The sequence below is a fragment of the Gopherus evgoodei genome, chromosome 2 (assembly GCF_007399415.2).
Source record: "Gopherus evgoodei ecotype Sinaloan lineage chromosome 2, rGopEvg1_v1.p, whole genome shotgun sequence".
NCBI classification, from domain to species: domain Eukaryota; kingdom Metazoa; phylum Chordata; order Testudines; family Testudinidae; genus Gopherus; species Gopherus evgoodei.
This window is the reverse complement of record NC_044323.1, coordinates 210,106,405-210,134,137: the sequence shown is the minus strand read 5'-3', so window position 1 is coordinate 210,134,137 and position 27,733 is coordinate 210,106,405. Positions and strand designations below refer to the sequence as shown.

Below are 27,733 nucleotides of genomic sequence, written 5' to 3'. Positions count from 1 at the left end.
CTCCACAAGAAGTCCCTGTATCAACTTTAGAAGTATAAGATTTAGTTTTGGTTTAGACTGCATAATTTGACAAAATAAAAACAATTAGAGTTGGTCAAATCTGGAAATTCTTTTCTGTGAAAAATTTCAAATGAAATAAAACATTTTTTATCCAAAAAAATTACCAATTTTTTATTATTATTTGTGGTCTTTGCAGTTATTTGCATGATTATTTGAAGCCTTTGATGCCCTTGGTTAGCATCTGCCACCTCAATATATACTAAAGGATCCCCATTTCAAGTCACAATGAACAATGAAATAAAGAACAAATCACGGTCTACCATTCACAGTTGTATCAATTATGGAGCATCCATGTGTCTGCTTCAAGCAAAATAGCTACCCGATGCTCTTAAAGGGTAGCCACAGACATAGGATAATACGTCTGATTATACACTTACCAAGTTTGTCACCCACCACAGTAGCTTCAGTTGCTTCTGAGGGCTCACCAATGCCAGCTGAATTACAACAGCGAACACGGAAACGGTAAGATTTCCCTTCAGCCAGGTCAAAAACAGCAAAGCGAGGAGACTTTACAGGGATCTCAGTGTTCACTCTCTGCCAGTTCTCTGTGCCTGCAGTACACTACATTCAAAACAAGAAACAGCCATTAGGACAGATTTATTCAATGCACAGAACTTAGTAGACAATCTAGACTGCCAAGAAGTTCCATCTGACTACCAACCCCACAGCTATTATGGAAGATGGAGAGCCACATTCTTCTTCTTGGCCAGGCCTCAGAATGTGTAAATAGACTTCCCACCTCATGAGTTCTCCAAGTGATCACCCATTCCTAAAGGCTTCCTGTTTTCACTATGTCATAGCTGATACATCCTAGAATCCTTTTTGCGTAGGAAGCACTGCCACTGCTAGGACTAATTCTGCATCATATCCTGGGATCAGTGCTCCAGTCCTTGCTTTGGCTGTAGAATTTTCAGGAAGGGAAAAGAAGCAACTTTTCCAGTACCATCAGAGGGGCAAAATAGTAACATCACTACAGTGCTTCTTGGAGCTCTCTGGCCACTCCAGAACATCCTTTTAGGGTGGTCTGCAGCACAGAATGCACTAGCAATGTGCAGTCCCTGCTCTCTTCTAAATCCAAAGAATGTGATTGTTGGAGGCTGCTGTGAAGGGCTTCAAAGTAGAGGTGGTTCCTTGCACTTTCTCCCTTCCCTTATGTACTAGGTCATGATCAGCCACAATATGGCCTTGATTTTTCAGGGGCTGGGGAGGGAAAAGCAAGTGCATTGAATTTGTGGCTGATGCTTATTCCAGGTGGCCAGAAGTATTGCATATGATGAACACTTCTGCTACCGATATTATTGAGAAAATAAAGAATATGTTCATTCCATGTGGGTTACCTAAATAGTCCTCAATTTGTTTGAGGAATTTCAAATATTCCTCTGGAAAACGTTAGTAGCACACACCACATCTGCGGTCTGTCACTCAGCATTCAATGGGCTAGCAAACATTTACTTGTGCAGACGCTTAAAAGGGCATGAAGGTAAAAAATTGAGGGAGAACCCTGTCATGCTGTGTTGCAGATTTTCTTCTGTCATGTATACCACAGTCCGCTGCACAGAAAATTCATCATTCTTTAAATGTACTTTGCTAATTAGATTTGATTTACCAGATTCACAAAGTAGAGAACCCACAAAGTATGTCTCTCATGATTTTACGCCTAGACCAGTAGGGAACAAAGAGGGGGAAAAAACAAGCATTGTCAGGAGGATTTGGGGAGCAGTAACAGAGCTGGAAGAGCTGAAAGGGGAGAAAATTAAGAATTACATTGGCCAGCAGGTACAACATAAAGATTCAGAAAAGAGAGGGCACTAAAATTAAGACTGATGATTGTGTATGACTGGAAAAGAAATGTGTTGTTCTTGTTATCAGCCAATGAAAATATTACTATAGAGGATGAATGTGAGAATACAGATGAAGAAGGAAAAGAAGAGTTGATGCCAAATGGCCCTCCTGAGGAACAACTCCAGCCACAGTGTGAACCCAGACCTCCCACAAGACTAGCCTTATTTACACAGGTCAGAATCCTACACGTACCTCCTTTCCCTGTACTGCACCCTTATGTAGAAAGTCTATCTGTTAAGAGGTGGGCCCATGATGTAGTTCAAGTGAGAGGCACACTCTGCTTTCACTTTCGTGGAGATTTTATCTTTGTTCTTTTTTTCTCTGTGGTTTTCCTCAATCAACAGTAAAAATCATCTAGACTGAGTGCACGTTATGCTCTTCGAATATGGAAAAGACAATAGTCCGAAGGTCTCAGTAAAAAGGGTACAGTAGCTTGGGAAGATTAGACAAGATGGCAGAGCAAACTTTTAAGACGATGACACTTCACTTTACTTTGATGCCGCGATTTTACCTTTTCCACAAAGTACATGACACCCTCATGACCCCGTTCTCCAGGGGGTTTCCAGCTGAGCACAACATAGTTCTTGGTGGCTTCAATAACATGGAGGTCTGAAGGTGGGCCAGGAACAACACCCTCTGTAGAACAGGACAGAAGAGAAGGAAGTTTATGTTTGAATCAGGTAGCTAGGTTAGCCGAGTCCCTAGCCCTGCCCCAGGCGCTCCTGAGAAAACATCAATAGACTTATTTCTGTCAAGTCAGATAATTTCAAAGCTAAGTGATTTTATATTTCCTCAAAATGTGCAATGACTTATTTGCATTTTTGAATCATTATCCTGATGAAAGCATAAATCAAGTATCTCATGCGGATCTCACTGTTTTGGGGTTTGATTTCTTTAAAAAATAGCAGAGTTAAAAATAACTAAATACTGTTTTGGAATCTGCATACATTGTTTTCATGTTTATTTATTTGGACCTAAATAACATAAGCCATGACAGCTAACTTCAGAGGTATTTTAGGCTACAAAGATTTTAACTGTAAAGAACTTTGGGTCCGATCCAAAGCCCATTGAAGTCAGTAGACTTCAATCAGCATTGACTTCAATCAGCGTTAGGTCAGACCTTTTTAAGAGAAGATATGTGTTTACCTGCAGGTTCTTCCTCAGTGACAATAATCTGTCCTGTCCAGGGAGCGGAAGGATGACCTGAAATAGAGAGTAGAGTTATCATAGGAGTGAAACAGTAATGAAAAAGTAACTCATTTACTATTCAAAGCAAATGGTTGGAATGACATGAGATTTATGTAATCTCCATCTAAGATACTGAATGTTCTGGACAAATGTTTTAAAAAATGATTTTAGAGTTATTATTCAAATGTCAGTTAAAAACAACAACAACAAAAACTATACACACAGTATTTAAGAAATCCTGGACACATTGGGTAGTGCACTGCAGCCTATTAGCCGCACTGTAAGCCTCCTTTATTTGTACCAAGAAAACTAGCCTGTGCCAATGGGGTTTCAATAATGAAAATGGACTACATTAACAGAAGGCCAGATTGAAAGCTTGAGTCCATTATCCAACAGATGGACTGGCTGGAAGACATTTTATTCTAAGTGGCATAAATCCTGCAATGGTTATTAGATTGACCCAGGAACTGGGAAAGCCTCCCAGATTTTCTCTCTTCCAGTCCAGTGCGTTGTTCTGCCTATTAGACTATTAACCTGTTCAATGCACCTTCACCTTGGAGTAGCAGATCTCCTCACAGATGAAAGTCAGATCTGCTGAGTTACTTTTCTGAATTGCTGCAGGGCCATGAAAGGTAGAAAGGAGAGAAGAAAAGAAGGGGATTGAAGAGAGGATCATCCAGGAGTAAGATAGACTAAGTGAGGGGCAGCATGGAGGTGAGGAAGGGGAGAGACAACAAAGAGGAGGAGAGTATGCTATGTAGATCAGGCTTCCTTCTCATGGACAAGCTCCTCACTCACTCCAAGTCTTGTCTTTCCACTCTCCCCAACAAGAAAACAATAGAACAATGCCTCCCAAGTCCCAGGTTGCACAACTCCTCTCTGAGCAAGGTGGCAATTAACTTTCCTGGGCCTTTAGAGCCAGAGCCTTTCCTTAACATTTCCTTTTTTTTCATTTCAAGTGGGGTATTTTGGTCATCTGACTACAGCGCTGGCTGGCGACCCCTGTGGCATCACTCCTGTGGCTCCGCATGCCATTTGAACAACTGAGGACAGGGTTCAGTATAGTATTTCCCTCACCCTAACTTGTTTTAATGACAAAAACTTCAGAAAGGAGTAGGAAGATCTGGACTTTAGGCTTGTGTTTCGGCATGGGATGGATACTTGGAAGTAAAAATAAACATTTAAATAAAAATCTACCATCAGCGCTTGGAAGATCTTTTTGTCATTGAAAGAACAAAACTGGCAGTCCACAGGATAAGGAGTGTGACTCACAAAACATTAAATTTCAAGTAAAGAGTTTGAGCTTGATTCTCCACTGGCCTACTCCAGTTTTATGCCAGTGTTACTCCATGGCTTGACTGAATTAGGCTCCCTTACCTGCTACACAGCAAGAGACTATTCATGGAATCTGCAAATAAAACAAAAGCAGCACTCTCCAAGAAACTGCTCTGCTCCTTTTTTTTAATTTTCTGTAAGTACACAGCTTTGTATTTCAGATAACAAAAGACAAGCTTTGGCGAGAAGGTTCAGCCTTCAAGTTTGGGGGTTTTTTCTTGGCAAATCCAAGTTTACAAAAGATTATATTTTGTTTTTGCATTACTCCCTCTTGTGGAAACTTTGAGGACTTACAAAACAAATGTGCATATATTCTTGCAGAAGTAAAATTTCCTAAGCCTCTTAGGGCAGTGGGTCTCAACTTTCCAGACTAATGTATCCTTTTTAGGAGTCTGATTTGTCTTGCATACCCCAAGTTTCACCTCACTTAAAAACTACTTGCTTACAAAATCAGACAAAAATTTGAAAGTGTCACAGTGCACTTTTACTGAGAAATTGCTTACTTTCTTGTTTTTATCATTCGGAATATAAATATTGTCCTTGCATTTCAATGTACAGTATATAGAGCAATATAAACAAGTAATCGTCTATATGAAATTTTAATTTGTATTGACTTTGCTAGTGCTTTTTATGTAGCCTGTTGTAAAACTAGGCAGATATCTAGATGAGTTGTACCCCATGGAAGACCTCTGCGAACCCCCAGTGGTATGTGTACCCCTAGTTGAGAACAACTGTCTTAGGGAATATATTGAAAAACTCTTACTTCTAAGCCTAGCTCTGTCAGCAGGATCCAGAGCTGCCACAGGCTCAGAAACCCGGGATGGTATGCTTATTCCAGCTTTATTCACAGCCCGGACTCGGAATATATAGGAGCGACCTTCTATCAAACCCGTGACAGGGAAACGAGCAAACTTCACTGGAGTCTCATTGCATTGGGACCAGTGAGTGGTGCCAACCTCACATCTGAAAAAACAAACATTTCAAGTAGTACTGAAGATGGAAAGAGAAAGAGAACTCCGAGCACACACCCCTAATACTCCAAACAGCTGTTCATGTACATTGTTGATCCTACCAGCCTGCCGAACAGCTTCACATATTGCCAACATAAAAACAGCCTCATAAAGCGCTCAGGGCTCAAATACCTTATGTGAATGCTGGCACTAAATCCCCTGCAGCTGCATTGCTTCTTTCCTGAGGTAGTGAAAAAGAAATTTAACACTATTCACTGATTAAACGCTTTAAAGTGTGCCTCAGAATGTTCAATGGGAGTTTCGAATTCAGCATGGGAAATGAAACACACAACTCTCCTTCCTGTTTATAGGAGACAAACTCCTCTGCCTTTGCACTGAAAATTTACATCCTCTGCTGAACATCCAGCATATATAATTGGCTTCATAGGACATAAAAACATATGCTGTGTGTTCTGTGAGAAGGTGGATAGACCCCACACAGCACCTAGATGGGATAGGGTAAAAAAAACCTCTAGCATATAGTCAGACATCACAGCACATTGAATGCTGCCACGATTATCAAGGGAGGCAGTGACTGCAAGCAGTGCATCAGCAAGGCTTAGTTGTCCAGCAGTAGTTCCATGGCAAAATGCTGGTGAGCCTACCAGGCAGCAATAACCTGAGTCTCTGGGGAAGAGAAATGTAACTCATAGCAGGGAAGGTGTTCAGGAGAGGCTGAAGTTTTTAGGAGACCAGGCTGGTGGTCTAATTAATTTGTTTCTTCGTATGCACAATAAAGCTGAAAGTAACTCTGCACTTCTCTCATGCTTGAACTATGGGCTGAAGGAAGCTTTTTTCCTTGTGGGGAATCGGTTATGGAAAAGCCAATTTATCTTATTAGAAACCCAGCACGGCAGGTTCATTTTGTCTTATCTGTCACTGCTCTAGCCAGCCCATCTGCACTCATGATATATAACAAGATAAAGATCTATCTTCACTGGCCTCCCAGTTTCTAGGAACATGATAAATAAGAAGATAAACTAGCAGCTGCATTAACATTTTTGATGCCTCTGAAATAACTGTTTGGGTAGATATTACTCTGCCTAAATAGTTCTCGGAACCCATAAGAAAGCCTTTGCTTTTTGACAGCTATTATTGTTTGTATTACAGTAGCACCCAAAGGTCCCAATCAGGATTGCAGCATGATAGTCTTGTGGCCAAGGTGTTGGGCTGGGTCTCAGGAAATGTGAGTTTAATTCCTGGCTCTACTACCGCCTCTGTAATCTTGGGCAAGTCACTTAGGGGCTAGGCACCAAGTGGGCTTATCAAAAGTCAGTATCTTCAGGCACTTAAATACCTTTGAAAATTTGTCCCCTGTTGCTTCTGTTCCCTACCTGTAAAACAGGGACAATCTATCTGCCCTAGGTATTTAGTTGTATCACATCCTGTAGTAGATGAGCACCTCACTCTCTTTAATGTATTTATCATCAGAACAATCTCTGAAGAAAGGAAGTACGATCATCCCCTTTTACAACTAAGGCAGAGGGAGAGTGACTTGCCCAAGGTCACACAGGAAGTCTGGGGTGGTGCAGGGACTTGAACCAGCCTCTCCTGAGTCCCAACTGCCCTAACCACTGGACCCTTTCCCACCCTTTATCTGTCTTGTGTATTTTATATTGTAAGTTCTTTGGGGGCAGTGACTGTCTCTTGTTCTATGTTCATATAGTGAATGGGCTCTGATCCTGTTGATGTAATAGGTACTATTACAATATAAAGAATTAAAAACAGATGTACTCAGCACTGCACAGACAAATAAAGAGAGCAAGTCCCTACCCCAAAGACTTCACAGTCTAATTTACGACAAGATGTAACAAATGAGTATGGAAGGGAGGGTGAAGGTAACAATAATGGGAACAGGTGGTTACATACACAATAAACAGGTTTTGAGTCAATTTATTAAAATGATATAAACAAACAAAAGAAGTAGTGATCTCAGTAAGCCCTACTGACCACATGCCTGGCCATTATCTGTTGACAATTTACTATAGGCACCAAGGCAGAAATAAGTCTTGAGGAGGGATTTAAGAATAGTGATGAATATTTGCATTTGTAAGATCTAAACATAAGTACAGAATATTAACATCCTCTATGGATTGACAAACCAGAGGGTAATAAGAGACATCCTGTGGCTGAGCTAGCAGTTACCTGAATTGTTGACTAACATTGTTTGATATTAGTTCAGTTTCAAAATTAATTATTTTTCAGTGTCTTGTTCTGTTGTTTTTTAATTTCTGGGGGGGTCAGGGGGGGAATGGAATTTAGACCAAGCTCATTTCAGTTAGGACACTATGGGACACTGTAAAATGATCAAACAAAAGAAAATGTGCTTGAATTGAACACTGATCTACTTAGACCTGCCCCACGGTCTAGGTCTCTCATTATAAATCCTTATGCACACTTCCGAATAAACAGATTAGAGTTGCCAACTCATGATTTTATCAGGAGTCTTACAATATTTGGTGTATTCCATAAAGCCCCAGCTCCTGGAATTCTGTGATTACATGTCAGAATAGCTGCCTGGCTGGCTGAGGCAGAAGCAGACACAGGTTGAAGCTTGGACTGGCTCGTGTGGAAACAGGGATGAGCTAGAGCAGGAGCACAGGCAAGCTGTCATGTCAGAACTACCAAGCAATGAGAATGCTCCTAGTCAAGTAATAATGTTGAAGAGAGTGGAGAGACTGCTTTGCTTAGGCGCTTATGTACCTGCTTTGGGATCAGGTGAGTGGGTCCTCACCAGTGGTTTGGCTGAACCCTGGTTAAATGGCACAGGCCTTATCACAAGACCTGCAGCAAATTGCCTCTGATGACTCATCACACTTTCTGGCTCAGGGATGACTTATCAGGTTTAAACAGGCTCAGGGGTAACTCAGAGCTGACTCATCACATTATGTGAGTATCTCAGCTCTCATTTTTTTAAAAAGTAATTTGCAGAGAAAAGCTTGGCAATATGATTTGAGCGTACCCCAAAGGTTCAGAAACCTAAAGGCAAATATAAAGAACTCAGCATATATTATCTGATAACCAATACCATGATTTTTTGGTGCCTGACATGATTTCTGAATACTTGGGGTTGGCAATACTGCAGAAGGAATCCCAGGCTGACTCATTAAGGGTCTGATTCTGCGAATTACTGAACACTGTCTGTATGGTACTGAGGACTCAACTCCAACTGAAGTCAAAGGGAGTGCAGGGTAAGGAGCAACTCACAAGATTATTTCCTAAATAATTAAGGGCCCAAACCAAATCCCACTAAACTTAATGGAAATAAAATTAGGCCCTAGGAGTCTGAATCAGAAAAAGAAAAGCAGTATTTTTAGCTATTAAGAAGAGCTACAAATGACAATATAGCATTTTATGCCACTAAATTATGATGAGGCTGTTGAATAACAATCATCAGCAATACATTAGTAGGTATAGTTTGACATAAATACTGACTTATCAATAAAGTATCCAAGGATGGGGCTTCCTCCATCAACAGCAGGTTGTTTCCAGGAGATGATGACATAATCTTTGTTAGCATCCAAGCACTCCACATCCAGTGGCGAAGCCGGGGCTCCTGGCATTTCAGCATCTGCATCTATGAAGATGGAGATTTACATTTTTAAATCTGAGTCACAGTTTTTTCAAAGTTACTCTTTAAGAGCCAAACTCTGCTCCCATTGAAACCAATGAAAGTTTTACCACTCACTTCAGTGGGACCAGGATTGGGTCCTACATCTTCCATATTACTATAGATTTCTTTTTCTTTTATCAATATTTACTAACATCCAGTATGTTGCAGCTTATTGTAATCATTGATCGAGGCCCTCTAAAACAAACCAAATCAGAAATCTTGCATCTTGATTAAGATACTACCATACTTCAAGTGAAATCTCTTGGATGATTAAATATCATCCTGTTGCTTTATTGAAGTAAAATATCAAACTCTATTCTCTTAGCACTGGACTGTAGCTCAGGCAATGTTGTTTGGATCTAGAGTGTTGTAGTTTTCAAGGACAAAGAGTGATATGGTACACTTTTGTGAGCTCACTGACATGTTTTATAATGAAATTACAAGTTGATGAAATGTTATTCAGTTTCAGACTCCCCGCCCCCAACCCCAGCAACAGCTGGGTAGACAGAGTGTCCCTCTTAAAAGGTATAGTTTTAACCAGGCTGCCCCGGAAACAATCATCTTCATGAAATGATTGTTTGCTAGACTCCTCAACTTTGCAGGTGGGGGAGAAGATGTATTTTTTAAGGAGATACAACTCTATTTTAGATGGATGAACTGTGGTGGGTGATTTGGGAAGGATAACAGAAACATTGATGAATTCCATAAAAAGGTTGGATAAAATAAATAACCAGAAACCAATCCCAAACTCAGTCCAAGCCATTCTTTGAAATCTGAAAAATTCTGAATATATTTTTTGTTCAAAATGTGAATATAAATGGAAATTTCTTATTTCCTTTCTCATTTTCACCCCCTTCCCCCCCCCCCACCCTCCCTTCCTTGCTGTTCTGGCTGGGCTTGGAAGAAAAGCTATTCTTGTAGGATATTCAGTCCACTAGGAGGCAGGAATCACTGGGGCTGGCACAAGAAAATGTATTCTCTTGAGCTTTCAAGCCCAGTTTTTTAGACTGAAGGCAGGGCCAGATAAATCTTTTGTGGGCCCAGTGTCAAACATATTTGTGGGCCCCCATGGCGGCAATGAGGCATGGCGCAGGGAGACAGGAGGGGTCAGTCCCCGGAGTGAAGGGCGGTTGGGGACAATTGGGCCCAGCCCAGCATGAGGGCACCATTTACAAACTGGCAGCCACCAGACTCACACTGGCCCACCCAACCCTGTGCTGCCAGTGCACCCCTTTCCTCCTCGGGGGCAGCTTGTGCCACATACAACACCACCTCCTCTCTGCCCCCTATGCCCAGTGCCCCCCTACCCAAAGACCCCCTCAACAAGCTCCTATGTCCAACACCCCCCTGCCCAGAGACCCCTCCTGACAGACCACCCCACAACAACTGCACAGCACCTTGCAAACCACCACCATCCTGCCCAGTGTCCCCCCATCCACAGACCCCCCCCATTGCCCCACCCACAGCCCCACAACTGCACAGCACCCCACATAGACTCCCCCACAGCCAAGTGTCACATCACACACAGACCTCTCCCACCTCCCACAGCCCAGCACCTCACCACAAAGCCCCCTATGCCCAGCACCCCAAAACATACAAACCTTCCCCACTGCCCATGCCTCCCTCACAGACTCCCCACTGCCTAGTGTCCCAAAAGTCACAAACCTCCTGCACCCAGCCGCTGCCCAGTGCCCCTGCCCCCTCACTGCCCAGCACCCTGCCACAGGCCCCCAGAGACCCACTCCCCTTTGCTCTGCCCCCTGGCCACACTCACCAGCCCTGCTGGGATGTGACAGTGTCTGCGGGGCTGAATCAGCAGTGCAGCCGGGGCCAGTCCCACGGCAGGGATTGTTCCGGCCCCTTGGGAGCAGCACGATCAGCCAGATCGGAACAGGAATGGGACCTGTCCAGGCCAGGCTACCTCAGGACCCATTTGCCTGGCACAGCCCAGCCAATCTCCCCACACTACTCCCCCCACTGGCAGAGACTGCACCAACCTCTGCATTGGTCCGAGGCAGTTCAGCCCCCAGGAAGACGGGCAGTGCCCCACAGGTGGTGGATAGCGGAGATCTCTCGGAGCTGGAGCTCACTCGACCTGGCCGCACCCACCAGCCAGCAGTCCTGCCCAGCCCACATGGCAGAGCCCAGGTGCTGGGCAGCAAGCCCCCTAACAGGCGAGTGGGACTTGCTGGCTGGGAGCCGCTCAGACAGTAAGACCTGGACGCTGGACTGCCATAGGCAAGGGGCCAGACCCAGCCATGTGGATGGGTTAGACAGTTCTGTAATGGGTCCCTTCCCAGCGTGGACCTGGTGCCCCGGTGCCTTTGGTGCCATTGTAAACCGGAAACTGACTGAAGGGGTTTGATTCTGGTCTCACTTCCATTAGTGTGAATCAGGAGTAAATACACTGAAGTCAACAGTGCAAATCCAGAATAAATGAGAAGACATTTAGGCACAAGGAATTCTGATAAGCAAGGATGCTTATAAGAAAGACCCTTTGAGGTCTATCTATTACTACTTTAGACAGACTCATTTTGGAAAATAAACTGAAGAAGGGTATATATGTACTTCCTGTCAAATGTTTGTTACAAGTCTGGGCCTATGTGTCAGAGGAGCCCGGATTTTGATTCTCTGGAGTCTGTTTTTAGGTAAAACTTATCAAAAACTTAAAATGCCGAAGTGCAGTGCTAGATATAGGGGACTGAAAATGTTTATGCAACTGTATCCTCATTTGTGGGACATGACTTGTTTGTGTAGCTGTATGTTTATTAGCATATTTGTGGCGAAAATAAACATTTTGTAACCTTTCCAAGAAGACCGTGTGACAAGTTTTTATACAAGAAGCATTGTTTCTTTCTGGATCAACATCAGTTTGTCCAATTACTCCTGGCATTTTCCCAGTCCTGTTGTGAGCTACTTCACAGGACAGGGGCATGGGTTAGGTCTAGACAAAAAGGAGCCCCACGCTTGAAGGAAAACAGTACATCTCTGATAAGTAAACATTTTTACAGTCTCTCTAGAATCAAAAGTTTTAAAACTGCTGGATCCCAGGGTATTATAACATTATAACATTATTTATTATAAAGATCTTATTTACAATGTTTCCAACCCTTATTCTTTCTAGCTCCAAAATAACAACCTGAAAAGATCATTCAGCACTCTAATTTAAAGCTTTGGAAAAGACCATATTACACTGTTTTTCCTTGCAGGTATTGCAGTGTAATTTGGGAGATTTTGGAGCTATGCCAATGTTACTGAGCCTGGCTTCTATATGACTTTTTTCCTGTTCTATCACAGCATTGGTGTTATCTTTAAAAACTACTATTTACACAATAGATAATCCATTAAATATAACTCAGTAATAAGCATTATTAATAGCAATGTACGTCTAGTGGTCAACATTTAAAGGCCTTTACTTGCCAATATTTACACATAGGGCCCTGCCAAATTCACAGCCATGAAAAACGTGTCACAGACCATGAAATCTGGTCTTCCCCGTGAAATCTGGACTTTTGTGTACTTTTACCCTACCCTTCAGAGCTGGGCAGCTGGAGAGCAGCAGCTGCTGGCCAGGCGCCCAGCTCTGAAGGCAGCACGACCACCAACAGCAGCGCAGAAATAAGGATGGCAATACTGCTGCCACCATACCATGCCACCCTTATTTCTGTGCTGCTGCTGGCGGGGGCACAGCCTTCAGAGCTAGGCTCCCAGCCAGCAGCCACCACTCTCTGCCACCGAGCTCTGAAGGCAATGCACAGGGGCGGCTCTAAGCATTTTGCTTCCCCAAGCATAGCAGGAAGGCTGCCTTCGGCGGCTTGCCTGTGGAGGGTCCGCTGGTCCCGCGGCTTTGGCGAACCTCCCGCAGGCGTGCCTGCGGGAGGTCCTCCGAAGCCACGGGACCAGTGGATCCTTCACAGGCATGCCTGCAGGAGGTCCGCCAAAGCCGCGGGACCAGCGGACCCTCCGCAGGCAAGCCACTGAAGGCGGTGACTGGCAGAGCGCCCCCAGTGGCTTGCCGCCCCAACCACGCGCTTGGCGTGCTGGGGCCTGGAGCTGCCCCTGGCAGTGCAGAAGAAAGGGTGCCAATACCACTACCCCCCACAATAGCTTTCCACCCCTCTTTTTGGTCAGGACCCTCAGTTTGAGAACAGTTGAGTCTTAAGGGCTTTATAATTTGCTGTTTTAAAAATACATATTCCGGGTTGTTACAACACTGTGAAATTTAAGATTTAAATATCTGAAATCATGAAATTCAAGACTTTTTAAATGCTATGATGATGAAATTTTCAAAAATGGACCTTGAATTGGGTAGGGCCCTACACATAGTGGTATCTGAGTACTACACTTCCTCTCCAATAGTTAGATTAGGAAATAACTGTGGTAAAACTCCCACTGATTTCAATAGGGTCAGGATTTCATCCCTACTGGTGACCAGTGTACAGCAGTACAGGAGGCTCACAAAACAATTTAGAAACTTTACTAATGCACTTAAAATAGGGGCCTGATCCTGCGCAGTGCTCTGCACTTCACAAGTTGGAGACCTATAGATGGGAATTTCTATAAGGGTAACCACTTCATAGTAAATATGGCAGCTGATGAACTGTATGTAGCATCATTACACAACTGTTTAGGACAGGAAGTGAAGTATGTATTATCCAATTGAAACTGTAGGAGGAATTTAAATAAGCAAGACTGTAAGTCACCTAATTTGAATTTGCCAGGATACCAAAGCTACATCCATACTCTTGCAAAAAGTGTTGTGTGACCTTTAATGGTCACAATTAGTTAAGACCTCAATCCTCTGTCTCATCCCAGAGATGTAATACACCACTACCCCAACATAACGTGGTCGTGGGGAGCCAAAAATCCCTACCGCTATATAGGTGACACACTGTTATATCGGGGTAGCAGCAGCAGGGCTCCAGCGGTGACTTAAAGAGCTCCGGGCTCCGGCCGTGGGGAGCCCTGGGCCCTTTAAATCACCAGCCCAGCCCTGCTGCCACAGCCCCATAGGTAGCAGCGATAGGTCTCCGGCGGTGATTTAAAGAGCTCCATGCTCTGGCCACTGCAGGGAACCCAGGCCCTTTAAATCATCAGCCCAGCCCCGCTGCTGCAGCCCCGGGGTAGTGGCAGCAGGGCTCCAGCAGTGATTTAAAGGGCCCTGGGCTCCCCGCAGCAGCTGGAGCCCTGGACCCTTTAAAGCACCGCCAGAGCCTGGCTGCTACCGTGCTATATGTGAACTCTTGTTATATCGGGTGGCGTTATAGAGGGATAGCGGTATACTAACAAAAATGATAATTTACGTATATACCAACACAACTTTTGATATGTCTGTTTTCCCATCTTTCTATTTTGTTGTGAGGTCACAAACAGACCTTTTGATAGGTTCTTTCTACAAATTGTGAGCCTTACTGCTTTAGTCATGATCTCCAGGCAGGCTGTAATCTGCATATCACCAGGTTCTGCTATATTTGGCAAAGTGGCGCCATTCTGGGCATGTTTACAGAGCCAAGAATTTCAAGGGCCTTTAGGATTAGCATTACACACTTCAGCTGCCTTCAGCAGCTGAGACAGATTTAGAAGCAGTGCATGGACCAGTGAAATTTGATAATCAAGGCTCTTTTTAAAGGGACATTCTCTCCAAGAGAAAATCTAGGAAGTTTATCAATGTACAAGAATATAAAACCAAGATAGACAGAAAACTAATCTTTTAGTGCGTTCTGAATTTTAAATAACTTCTACACTTTACTTGCCTCAAAAACTTCCTAATGTACTTTAACTTATTACACTGTGTGTTAAAGAGAGCCAAATAGTTATTGCACAGTATCTTGGTCAAAACAATGGGCTGTAGTTAGCAACAAAATGGCCAGAATAATATATTCATAATTTGTTACATGGGTTTCTCCGCTTTATCATTAGTGCTCATCACTGTCCACAGGCTATTTGTTCATCTGAATAATGGTGGTATCAGTAGGGTCCAAAGACCCTCAAGAACATGGCGGTGCCACCCAGGTATGAGGTATCTTATCAAGTTTTCCATATGACAATAATGGGAAATTATAATGCTAAACAACTGACATTTCTTCAATGTCACAGCATTTTGTCCATCTTTATTAACAAGCTCTTTAAAAGTATCCCACAATTTTCAATAATTACACTGTTTTCATTTGAAAAAAAGCTGAAATTAATGGGATTGATTTCTCCTCACTTTGTTTAGTTATCCTGCTTTCTTCTTAGGGTAACATTACCAGATCTTACCTCGAACAAAGACATAAGCACTGTACTGTTCATAGTAGTCCCCCATGACCACACGAAGAGTGTAAAGACCTTCATCCTCTTTGTTAGCATGAGCAAGGGTTAACGTAGCCCGCTCCCCACTCCAATGCATCTGGACCCACTTGGATGGTGTAATAAGAACACCTAGAAATTAGAGAGTTCTATAATGAGAGATGACTGAATTGAACCTATTCCTAAATACAATGAAACCTGTACAAGAGATCATCTGTATTAGACAACTTCCTGTCCTAAAAGAGAATCACAAAAGTATCTCTAATTCTTCTTTCATACCTACTTTACACTGACTTCAGTGATCTAACTCCATTAGGCAACTGATTTTTCTCAGTCTCTGGAGTGATCAGTTAAGAGAGGTTTCAACATATCAATGAATAACAAATGTCACAAGCACTGAATGGCTATATAGATACTAAAGCTGGTTGAAATGTTTGAGATTTAAAAATATTGAAAAGAAAAGGGAAAAATTCAGATATTTTCCCAAACTTTTCCTCTAATTTTTGACCAACTATAGAGCTAATTGAAATTTTTTGCATTTCAAAATTTTGCCATTTTTAATTAAAAAGGGGAAAATTTTGAAAAAAAAAATTCATTAACATTTCCCTCTTGTTTTTATACTATATCTTACAGCTATAATATACTCTTATGTTTCCTCTTTTCATTCTTCAATTGGATATGAAAGGGAAAGAAGCTCTGTGTCAGACAAGTTTAAAATTCATTTTGTAATATGTGCTTACCATTCCTGTACCACTGGATCTCTGGGTGGAAGCGCTTAATGTCGGGATGAATGATAACTGTACAACCCAGACTCATTGTCTCGCCTTCTCTTCCAAAGGATACCTCAAACTTGTCAACAAAGTGGATTTCAAACTTGGAGGCATAGCCATGGGGGGTAACACCAACTGTGTAAAGAAAATTGTCTGATTATTTGATTTTTTATCTTTTTGTAATGATAAATGACAAAAACCAGCAAAAGCTACTGTATATAAATGGAACCTTCTATATTTTGATAGCACATCCCTCACATTATTACTACATTGTCACAATAATAATAATAATAATAATAAAAATAATAAAAACACCCCAAATCTTTCAGTCTTTCAAATCTTCCAAATACAGAGCTCCCAGTGCCTTGCAAAAGCAAGTCCAATATACATTATTTAGGTGAGCAGCATTGCTACAACTCCTCAAATTTCAATGTACTTATGTAAAACTTTAAAGTAATTCCAAATGTAAGGCCAGATCCTCAGCTGGTGTAAATCAGCATATCCCCATTGGTTTTGGCAGAGCTACTTGGATACCAGCTGAGGATCTGGTCCACTGATTACTTATACCTAGAATACTTAACTTCAGGTTCTGACTATTTGATCTCTATTACTTGTCCTCATGAAATCATGAAATCACAGAAGTTAGAGATGAACAAGAGCTATCAAGTCATCCAGTCTCTCCCATGAAGCCAATGCAAGACTGTCCTCTAATGTTTTATCCAGTCTAGTCTTACAGGTTTCAAGGGATGAGGCTTCCACCTCTTTCTTTGATCATTTATATTCCAGAGCTAAGTACAATGCCAAAGGTACAAACACAAAGCATGTATCAGTGTCTATCTCACTATTCCATCAGATAAGTACAGTAGACAGTTGTAAAATAAACAAAAATTGCTGTGGACACCAAGAGATAACATCAGTTTATATCATACAAGGTCTGACTTTCAGAGGTGCTGAGCATCTGCTGCTCTCAATAACTTCAGCTGAAGTTGCGGCTGTTCAGAGCTTCTGTAAATCAGACCCATTTTGTTTCTCAACAATGCCACCAAATAATCTGCTTGGTTGTTTTGTCACAGTGGCACAATTTTTAAAGGATTAGGTCAGGCAAACACATTTTTTGAACTTACAGCTGAGAGGCATGGTAACAGTTCCAGCATGAAAATAACTTTCATCAAACTCTCCCTTATATCCTATAAAAAAGAGAACAACTCTAGTTACTAATCATCTAGAAATAATCAGCACTTTGAGCCATGTAAACAGAATTTTTAATGTGCCCCCTCAAAGAAAAATCAAAGCAAATATGTCCTGCAAACCTACTCTTTACCACAAGGGAAGCATAAGCTGAAAGTTCTCCTTTAACATTCATGGCAGAAGCTCGATACTGAGCGGTGTCTTCAAAATCACATCTGAAATGATGCAAATGATTAGGCAGGGCACCTAGTACTCTTTGACATTTCTAGGATCTATGCCTGACATCAAAACATCATTTTATAAACATTATTTTCACAAGGTAATGTAGCAAATGGTTACTAAGTGTTAATTTAAATGCTTCTCTCTCTCATTCAATTAACAAGGGGCCTAAACCTTACTCAGGTAAAACTCCCATTGAAGTCAATATAAATTACACCTGATTAAACTTAGACTGTCATTGATTTAAATGGATTTTGAAGCAGGCCATGAGTGAGGAGTGCTGGACTGGGCATTATGAGATTATTGAAAGCACAAGCCTCCTTTAGTCATTAACTAGAAGAAGTGAATTGGTCTTAAAAGTAGAATTTGCTTGAACCTTTATCCATTCTCCATAATGACTTGAACTTGAACGTTCATTATGCTTGGATTCGCTTGTATGACTTGCTTATCTCCCACCTTTATTCTCTTCAGCAACCAGCATGGCTGTGCTTTCTTACCTATAACTAAGGCTACGTTTTTGTGTATTTTTAGTAAAAGTAATGGAGATGTCCTGGGCAGTAAACTAAAATTCACGGCCCATGACCTGACCATGATTTTTACTATATGCCTCTGACTAAAATTTGGGGAGGGGGCAGTTTGGGGGGCACCTCAGGTGCTGGGGAGGGTGGACCAGGGGGTGCAATGGGTGCTGGTGTTGGTGGAGCTGGGGAAGGCTCCTTACTTAGTTCCTGGAAGCAGCGACCTCCAGCTCCTAGCTCCATGTGCTGCCTCTGCTCCACCCCAAGTCCCAGTTCTGCTGCTCCCATTGGCTGGGAACTGCGGCCAATGGGAGCTGTGGGGACGGTGCCTGCGGGTGGAGGCAGCACGTGGAGCTAGGAGTTGAAGAAGCAAAGTTCCTGTTGCTCTTATGGGGAGCTCCCATCCCCTCGGGTAAACACCACCCCACACCCAACCCCCAGCTCTGAGCGTCCCCCCCACCCAACTCCTACTGCTAGGATGGGGGAGCCTGAGACTGCCCCTGCAGCAGCCAGTGCAACTGGCCATGGGGCTGCCCCACCTGCTCAGGCGGCTCCCAGGCCATCCACATGGGCCACTGCAGAAGTCACAGAGAGTCACGGATTCCGTGACCTCTGCGACAAACACGGAGCCTTACCTATAACCTCTCATTAGATCCCCATTCCTCTTTCCCTTCTTCCAACCCTTTAGTACGCCCTATTCCTTCCATGCAAACATCCAATTCATTCCCCAATTCACCCTTCACACAACTCTACTGATCATGTCCAAACACCTATCATATTCCATTTGTTTAGCCCTTGTCCGTGCTGAATTCAAATGTCAAACTCTCTGGAGCACTTAGTTCCAGAGGGCAGAATTCAGTAGAGGCCAGAGGCCAGCAGAAACTCTTCCAGAGCTATTGGAAAGCAGCAGGGAGCTGAAAAGGATTCAGGGAATTAACTGACTGGTAGGAACAGGGAAGGGAGTGAGTGGTTATTGAAGGGTCTGAGGCAGTGAAAGAGAGAAAAGTGGTCTTTATAGAGTTTCTTTGTTTCTTAATTCTTTAAACCTTTCCTCAGGCTCCTAATTACATTTCCTAACTAAAATTGTACGTTGCTGACTATTTTTCTTCACAATACAACTTTACTACATGTAAGCACAGTTTTGTTTTGCCAGTCAAAGCATTTCAGTAAAGACTCTACTAAACTGTACTCTGAAAAGTTTTGGGATGCAATCCTCACTCAGCTACTTATTCCCCCTCCTCTCCATTTTTACTTAGTCCATACTCATGAACTCCCACTGACTTCAATGGAAATAAGATCAGGCCCTAGATTGTTGTACAGAAGGGGCTTGAGTCTCCCCTCACTAGTCTTTACATCAATACAACACCATTTAACTAAACTGATTCACTCCTGATATAATAAGAGAAGAATCAGATCCAATATTCCTTACAAATGGTTTGATACTGTGAAGTGCTGAATACTTTCAGCTTTCATCGGGAGGAGCTCAGCATCTTCTCAGATGTTGTACAGATGCCAAGGGAAGGTTCATTTTTATTCATTTGAACAAATTCTCTGAATTTCACCTGGTACGATGTGCAAGGAGTATGTGCGTGTTTCTTTATTTAATTAATAACATACTAATACTTTTCTCCATTATGTGGATATGGAAGAGTAAAGACAAACAAATAAAAAACCTTGCATAGATGTTCAAATAATTGTTTCAGATTCAAATAAGCTAGCTCAAGAAATAAGAAATAAAGCTGAATTAAATACATGAACAAGTTAAAACTGTTGGGAACATAATGTTGAAGAGATAAGTATTTCTAACTGGTATTGTTAGTAAATATTAAGTTTCTCCAGGACTCAAATCCAATCTACCGAAGGAATAATTATTTTAAAATGTCTCTTTGAAGTTCAGGATGAGAATCAATGAATAGAAGAAGTAGGAAAAAAATGTACTGATTATTATCCTTGGGATGTAGTCCATGTTATTATATCCCACAGAAAGGTCTAATGTGGGACCTATAGGAACTGTTTGGTGAACTCTGCAATGTAAGAATCTTACTATGATGTCACAATTTCACATTTGTATGCTCCAATCAGCACTTAGGCATGCTAAGTGGGGGGAGGGATAGCTCAGTGGTTTGAGCATTCACCTGCTAAACCCAGGGTTGTGAGTTCAATCCTTCAGGGGGCCACTTAGGAATCTGGGGCAAAAATTGGTCCTGCTAGTGAAGGCAGGGGGCTGGACTCAATGACATTTCAAGGTCCCTTCCAGTTCTAGGAGATACGTATATCTCCAATTATTATTTTATTATTTTTAATATAAAGTAGGCACTTGAATGCTGAAGGCAGAACTGATCACTCAAGGAGCCTCACATTACAAAGAGGTCTCCATGTTTCAATATTTCTTGAATACAGGCAACTGCAAAAATTTCCCAATTTGGATGAGGAATATTGCTAAAACCCTTCTTGTGTCTGTATGGGTGGCACCCAATACTGTTCTTTTCTGTAAGACTAACACCCAAAATTTGTATTTGAAAATAGAGCTAAATAAATCATCAAATATTGTTCTTGTCACAACTGTAAGCCTGGACAATATTATTTATCATGTTTCTACTATAAATGGGAGGAGAAGAAGGTGGCAGATGTATCAAAAGTAGCCCAAGTATTTGTGACTCAATTATAAATTGAACTACAATCCAGCTATAACTCATGTAGGAAGACTGCTTATCCTTGATAGATGAGAACCAGAGCTTCTTACATTTTTAGGAGACACTATTCTGCTCAAATGTACCAATTTTGTAGCTCTTATCCCTCAACTCCCAAGAGACACACACACACACACACACACACACACACACACACACACACACACACACACACACACACACACACACACACTAGGCAGTTGTAAATCAACAGTAACATTTTTACTGAAATCATTTAATTATCTGGTACTCCCTTACTTGTTAATCTCCAGTGAGTGCATCCCATATCGACTTTCAATGATATACTTGCCAGGGTGAGTATGCACATTGATGGGCACATTGTTTTTGTACCTATGGAACAACAAAAACAAGATATAGTAATCTGAACTGTAAATCATTTACAATGAAAGGGCAAATGCTTGGTGTTTGGGTTACAATCAATATCATATTATTAAAGAGTAGCAGAGCCACAAGTGAGATATTTCAGACCTCTATATATCAATGACAATAATAACTCTGTGGCTCCCTATACCACCATATATTCAATCTAATGCCTGGATGACACTTAAAACTTACGTTACCAATCTATGCTGGTATAACCCCCGGGTAGTCTCAGTTATACCCACAGAAAAGCCCTTTTTCCAGTATAGTTTATTTTTTTTGGGAAACCAGTATAACAGTGTTCACTTTTGAAACAGATCAAGCCAAAGCTATCGCTGCTAATCAATCCTTACACTGAAAGCTGCCTTTCAAGTCTTCCTACTGTTGGGAATAACAGACATTACTCACACCAGCAAATTTATGGCCACAGGGCTAAGTGTGGAGTTTTCAAAAATGCTTAAGTGAGTTAACATCACAAGTCCCATTAACTTTCAGTCTGATCATCCTCTCAATGCAAAGTCTAAAGAAATGGGTTTGGTGCAAGGTTATTCCACAGGGATGGGGGGTGAAGAAATCCTATCCCTCAGATTGTGCACAACACCAGAGTTGTTTGATAGGCACTATTGCCTTGCTATTCTGGTATCCTGTCTTACAGAGAACAATGGTCAGAAGATCTACATAACAGTGGAGCCAACTGCCACCACTTCTTCCCTGGACTAGTCAGTGGTGCTCCCCAGCAGCATTGCGTGGGGATGTGCAGGGAGTCTATGCAGAACTTATCTCTGATCACATGCACTGGCTCCCTCGACAGTAACACACAAAACAAGGGACTTGATCCAGCAAGCTATCAAACACTGTGACAGGGTTCTGAGCACCCACTGAAGTTTGTAGGAATTGAGGTCATTCAGTGCTCAGCACTGTGCAGGATCAAACCCTAAATGAATTATATCAATTTTTAGAATCCTTGCACTCCTTTTCTTTTCATGATCATGTTAATGAAAAATAAATGATTACATTGAATTTATGGCAGGTTTATATTCATCTGCCTCACACTTTTGAAGGACCGCTTGTTATTTCTGGAAAGTCAAATAAATTCCAGAACAGCCACATCGTTAGCAAATGTTGAATTGCAACCAGCCCACTATCTTTATGCGCTAATAACTTTTACTTTCTACTGCAAGTCCCAAATATCCTTGGTTTTTCATATCTTCTTTCCAATGGAGCCAATAAAACTGCACCAGTTAATGAACCTGGATCACATTGTAAGGATTTCTAGAATGAAAGCCCCTGAAGCTTTTGAATTTGTCACCCACGGCATTCAAAATTCTTCATTGTTCACATAATGAACAACGGCTTGGAATATATGAATGACATTTGGTTAACAAATGTTGAATTAATGTTATCAGATACAGTTCAGTGCTCTTCTTATGTCTGAGCAAAACCCCCTGCTGTAAGGGCTCTGAATTCATTCTTTCCATTGGTAACCAAGCGCAGAGTACAGACTCTTTGAAGTAAAATAATGTACTGAATTCCACCACCCAAATTTAATTCAAGAGCCAGTTTGTCCTTGCATGCATGTTGGAGACTCTCATTGACTTCAATAAGAGGCAAGGGCAGATATCTGAAAGCTTCATTTAGCCCGAAATGAATATATCAATCTTTTGGAATAATTTAAAGATGGATCTGAGCTGAAGTTAAAAAGGGTTCAAATCTGATGTTTTGGTTTGGATCCATCTTTTAGGGCTGGGCTCCAGCTACGAATTTTAATCCAAAACTGGATGTTTTCCTATGTTCGAAATGAGTCAGATCTGAAATACCAGTTTTAGATTATCTTTTGAATAAATGCAACTAAAATATTAAATTTGTACACAACTGAAACAATTTGTCCGCAGAACACTTGATCTGAATTCAGACTTCCATTAACTTCAGTGGGTTTTGGATCAGGCCCCTAGGTAAATTTTTGGTAGTGAGCTATTTGTCTAAGAGCACAATGCTAAGGAAATATAGATAGTAAATAAAATGGCAATTACAGCAGAGTTCCTGTAGGATACTAAATAATTCAGGCAGCAGAGCCAAATATTTGTTTAATATTTAAAGTACTGATATGAGAGCAGGTTTCAGAGTGGTAGTCGTGTTAGTCTTTATCAGTTTTTCTAATGCCTCCACAAATGCAGTTTCAGTTCTAGTTTATAGATACTTTAATGCTTAGTACTGAACATAAATTAATTTTCTGTCAGCTCTTAGTTGTAAATATTTATGGCTTGATAGACACAATCTCAAAGTATTGTATAAGATAAAAACAAGTATCAAATTCCATTTAAAGTCTGAAAAAACACCAGTACGTCCCCATCTAATTGTCTCAACAACTTGATTGTAATTCTGTATAGCCCAGGCCAGATATAAAAAAAGAGATAGAAAGGCTCCACAGCTCAGCACTAATTGAACGTAAATTAAATTCCAGTCAGGAAAGACACTAATCCAAGAGACTTAGACTTTCATCTATGCTCCACACATCCGTAAAAGAATATTTTGGGACCTCGTAGGGCAAGTCTGCACTACGGGGTTAAGCTGACCTGAGTTATGCAACTCCAGATACATGAATAATGTAGCTGTAGTCAACGTACCTTAGGTCGACTTATTGCGGTGTCTACACCACAGTAGGTCAACGGGAGAAACTCTTCTTTCAACTTACCTTATGCTTCTTGTTCCGGTGGAGTACTGGAGTTGATGGGAGAGCGAGCAGCAGTTGATTTAGCGGGTCTTCACTAAACCTGCTAAATGAACCCCTGGTGGATCGATCGCTGCAGCATTGATCCACAGTAAGTGGAGACAAGCCCTTAGACTAAAGCCTTGATCCAAAGCCCACTGAAGTGAAAGGAAAGATTCCCACTGGGTTTAATAGACTTTGCATCAGGCCCTAAATCTATCTATGGCATATAACTTAAATAATTATGATGTGACCTCCAGGAACATGCTCATAGACTCATAGACTTTAGGATCAGAAGGGACCAATGTGATCATCTAGTCTGACCTCCTGCACAAAGCAGGCCACAGAACCCTACCCATCCACTTCTATAACAAACCCCTAACCTATGTCCGAGTTACTGAAGTCTTCAAATTGTGGTTTGAAGACCTCAAGCTGCAGAGAATCCACCAGCAAGTGACCCATGCCCCATGCTGCAGAGGAAGGCAAAAAACCTCCAGGGCCTCTGCCAATCTGCCCTGGAGGAAAATTCCTTCCCGACCCCAAATATGGCAATCAGCTGAACCCTGAGCATGTGGGCAAGACTCACCAGCCAGCACTCAGGAAAGAATTCTCTGCATCCTCGCATGGAGAGAAACTAACTGAATCAGCAGCTAAGCAGCTGCTCTTAACCACAGTAGCCTTTAATGCTCCAGAGACAATAAAGACTCTCTGATGCCTCAAAGAAAAACATTCCCTTTGAGATGGCCCTGATAATATATTTTATTTCCATTTTTTTCTTCTTGGTTTTCTTTTTTTCTTTTTTCTTTTTTTTTTTTGTTAGTTGGGACATTTTTATTAAAAACAGCAGTTTTGCACCTTAAAGATGATGACCTGCAAAGGATTTGTTTTTTAAATTGAGCTTGTTTGTAACCTTTATGTTTCTTTCTCTGAAAGGTGGTCTGAAAAGTGTTTTTTAAAAAGGGAAGGGGGTCTGGGAGGATGGCCTCTGCTTGTTTTTTATCTTAGAAATATAAAAAATGTCAAATCTGGTCTTCCTTTTGTTTTGTTGGAGGACTTCTGGGGAGTCTCAGAGTATGTTCATTAGAGCTCTCTCAGCTTAATTTAAAGTATTGAAGTATGGAGTAAGGAGCTACTCATTGTGAATAAGGGTGTGTGGCATTCTTTCCTGCTTCTCATGAACGCCTTTGCTTTTTTCATCACTGCTTTGAATTGATCACATATCTACACTGCGCTTTCTTCAGTGTCACACACATAGATTTCCTGAGAATTTACAAATTCAGAATGCATATTCGCAATCAAGAACAGTATTGCTGATGAAGATACAAGCCTACCATGTAAGACGGGGTTCTGGCCAGCCAGTCACAGTACAATGTAATTTGACATTCTGTTTCTCCCAGACAGTATGGGAACGAGGCTTGATAACAAACTCAGGAGCGTGTAAAAGTTTATCTTCATTCAGCTTTCTGTGAAATTCCTCAGTCTCTTCTAACTAAAACAGAAATATTTCATCATAAAACTCACCACTTACATATACTACTGTTCCACACCCCAAGAAGTTTTAGGGCTTTTTCTAGGGGAATATGCAGAATGCTATTTTTATTTTAAAATCCAGATTATATTTAATATATCCTTCTTACTTAGACAGACAGACAATATTCTTCAGCTTCCAGATGGTCTTCTAAAATTACTAGTGATGCCATCTCCAAGGCACACAGAAATCAGCCATCTGTGGGTGGGGCCAGGTGCCAAGGGAGGCAGGTCTGGTCTGTGGACAGAGCCAGGTTGCAAGGCTGGGGGATGCTGGTCTGTGGGCAGGGCCAGGTCCCAGGGCTGGGGGATGCTGGTCTGTAGGCAGGGCCAGGTCCCAGGGCTGAGGGGAACCTTAGTGAAAGGCTCAACTGTTGAAAAGTTGCATAAGAGTTGGAAGGATTTAGGGGCAGGACTAAGAGGCTGCTTCCCCATTGACTGTTGTCTGCCCCTGGCATGATGTAAGCATGCAGAGTGGGAGCTGGGTGCTGGCTAGACAGCTATGATATGCCACATTGTGCCAGACACTATACAAACAAAAGTAAAAAAAAAACCAATCCCAGGCCCAAAGTTCTTACACTCGATGGATTCATTTGTGTCTTATTACCGTTTTCTTCAGCGCCAGACGTTCAGCTGACTCTCGTATTGCTACTTTCCTTGACTTCTTTTCATGCTGCTCTTCTGTAGAGGACGAAGTGGCCACTCTAGTTGCACTAATTCCTTCGCCTGTAGCAAAGAGGTTCCTTCTGGCAATGTATGCAGCACTTTCCTTAATTCTTTCTTGTTCTGTATCTGTAATCCCACTGACATACACCTGACTGAAGGAATTAAAAAAGCACAATTACACCGGAAAGTCGTAAGAAAACATTTCATTTTTAACACTTCATTTTAGCTTGGCCCTCTCGATTGAATAACGGGCCTTAGACTCTTCAGAATGCATTTCTACTTTAAGGATCATTACCTAGGAAACAATTTCATATTATATTAATAACAGCTACACAGAAGGGTACAGCTCACTGACTGAGTATATCATGCTATCTAAGGTAATTATCATTTTCAGAGCATTTCTCTATGACAAGTGTGTCATGCAGGTTTTCATTTTAATACATTTCCTGTTGTGCTTTCACATTTCCACGACTATAAAGAACAGTGTAGGACGTACCCATAGAGCTATCACAATAACACTTCAAATAGTGATTTGAAGCAGTGGCACTTATAACACCACCACAAACTGGAGATTACAGCAGCAGTATAACAAAGTTCTCACTTCTGATTTATATGAAAAAGAACAATCCCAGGCACTACAAAAAGCTCTCTGCAATCAAACGAGCACTTTATTCTTTAATGTCCGTGAAGTCATTTGTTCTTTAAAATATTTTTAAAAGATTATTAGTGTTTCATGAACACTTTTATTCTCTTTTCTGCATCCCCCTAAGGCATTCAACAATGGAGGATACCATCAACATCAGCTTTAATAATATTGTCACATTCAGGTGTGCAATCCAGATTAGTGAAGTATTGTGTTACCTCTTACCCTGTAACCCCAAGTGCCTCACAATACCTTGCCCCAGCTCACTTCCTGGGATGCCCATAGTCAGCAACAAGCATGCACTCTGTCTGTGTACTGGGCAGCCCTGCTCCAATGCTTTTTGGATCCTGGCACCTGCCTGCAATACCACAGATTTCCAACAGCTGTGGTTAACAACTGGTATGGTGATTCCACACCCTCCCCAGCCCTGAATTTTCCCAGCAATGTGTGTTCTGAAATATCCTGCCCTGTCCTGGAAAAATCAGAGGCATATTATGGTTTGTTGCCCCTCTAAGGAGGTAATATTCTACAGTTTGCTACTTTAATTGGAGTTATCAACCAGTTCAGTTTAAACACAGCACTGGATTGGTTTAGATTAAAAATAAAATGGGTTTATTAACAAAAGAAGATAGGATTTAAGTGAATTCGAGTATAAGAGTTAATCTTGCAAAGTTTGGTTCAAGGCATTGTTCAAGATGGCCTTTCTTTTCCACAGTATACTAGCAAGATGGTGAATGCCCTTCTTCTCGATCAGGATCTCGCGCAGAGGCCCAAAGGTGCTGGTGCCTTTGTCTTCTGAGGTCAAAGAGACAACTTAGGGTTCTCTGACCCTTTATTTTATAGTCCAGTAAATCTATGAAGTGGATTCTTCTGAAGGTTACCCCTCAAATTAAAGTTTATTTAAGCAGTGAAGAAGGTGACATGGAATCCAGTGACAAAGAAAGCTCCATACTCATTTTTTCCCCACTTGTGTTTGCTGAAATGCAAATTGTTCTGTTCCCGGCCATCCTCTCCCCTTGCTGTCTTGATGACCCTGTTTATTACTTATATGTAAATTAAGGTAAAGACACATTCCTTTGTTTAGGATG

General features: G+C 41.7%; 1 protein-coding gene across 3 annotated transcripts in view; it reads right to left on the bottom strand.

The window, feature by feature from the left end:
• The window catches only part of MYOM1 (myomesin 1), a 110,396-nt gene that overhangs the window by 55,808 nt on the left and 26,855 nt on the right, over positions 1-27,733 (bottom strand). For all 3 annotated transcript variants that reach the window (XM_030552836.1, XM_030552838.1, XM_030552837.1), the window contains 12 exons: positions 25,944-26,154; positions 25,141-25,298; positions 20,980-21,072; positions 17,421-17,509; positions 17,231-17,293; positions 16,077-16,241; positions 15,307-15,468; positions 8,871-9,012; positions 5,189-5,388; positions 3,049-3,105; positions 2,414-2,538; positions 438-621 (listed from right to left, as the gene is read on the bottom strand). In XM_030552836.1, coding sequence (XP_030408696.1) covers positions 438-621; positions 2,414-2,538; positions 3,049-3,105; positions 5,189-5,388; positions 8,871-9,012; positions 15,307-15,468; positions 16,077-16,241; positions 17,231-17,293; positions 17,421-17,509; positions 20,980-21,072; positions 25,141-25,298; positions 25,944-26,154 — 1,649 coding nt within the window. The remainder of the gene's footprint in view (positions 1-437; positions 622-2,413; positions 2,539-3,048; positions 3,106-5,188; positions 5,389-8,870; positions 9,013-15,306; positions 15,469-16,076; positions 16,242-17,230; positions 17,294-17,420; positions 17,510-20,979; positions 21,073-25,140; positions 25,299-25,943; positions 26,155-27,733) is intronic.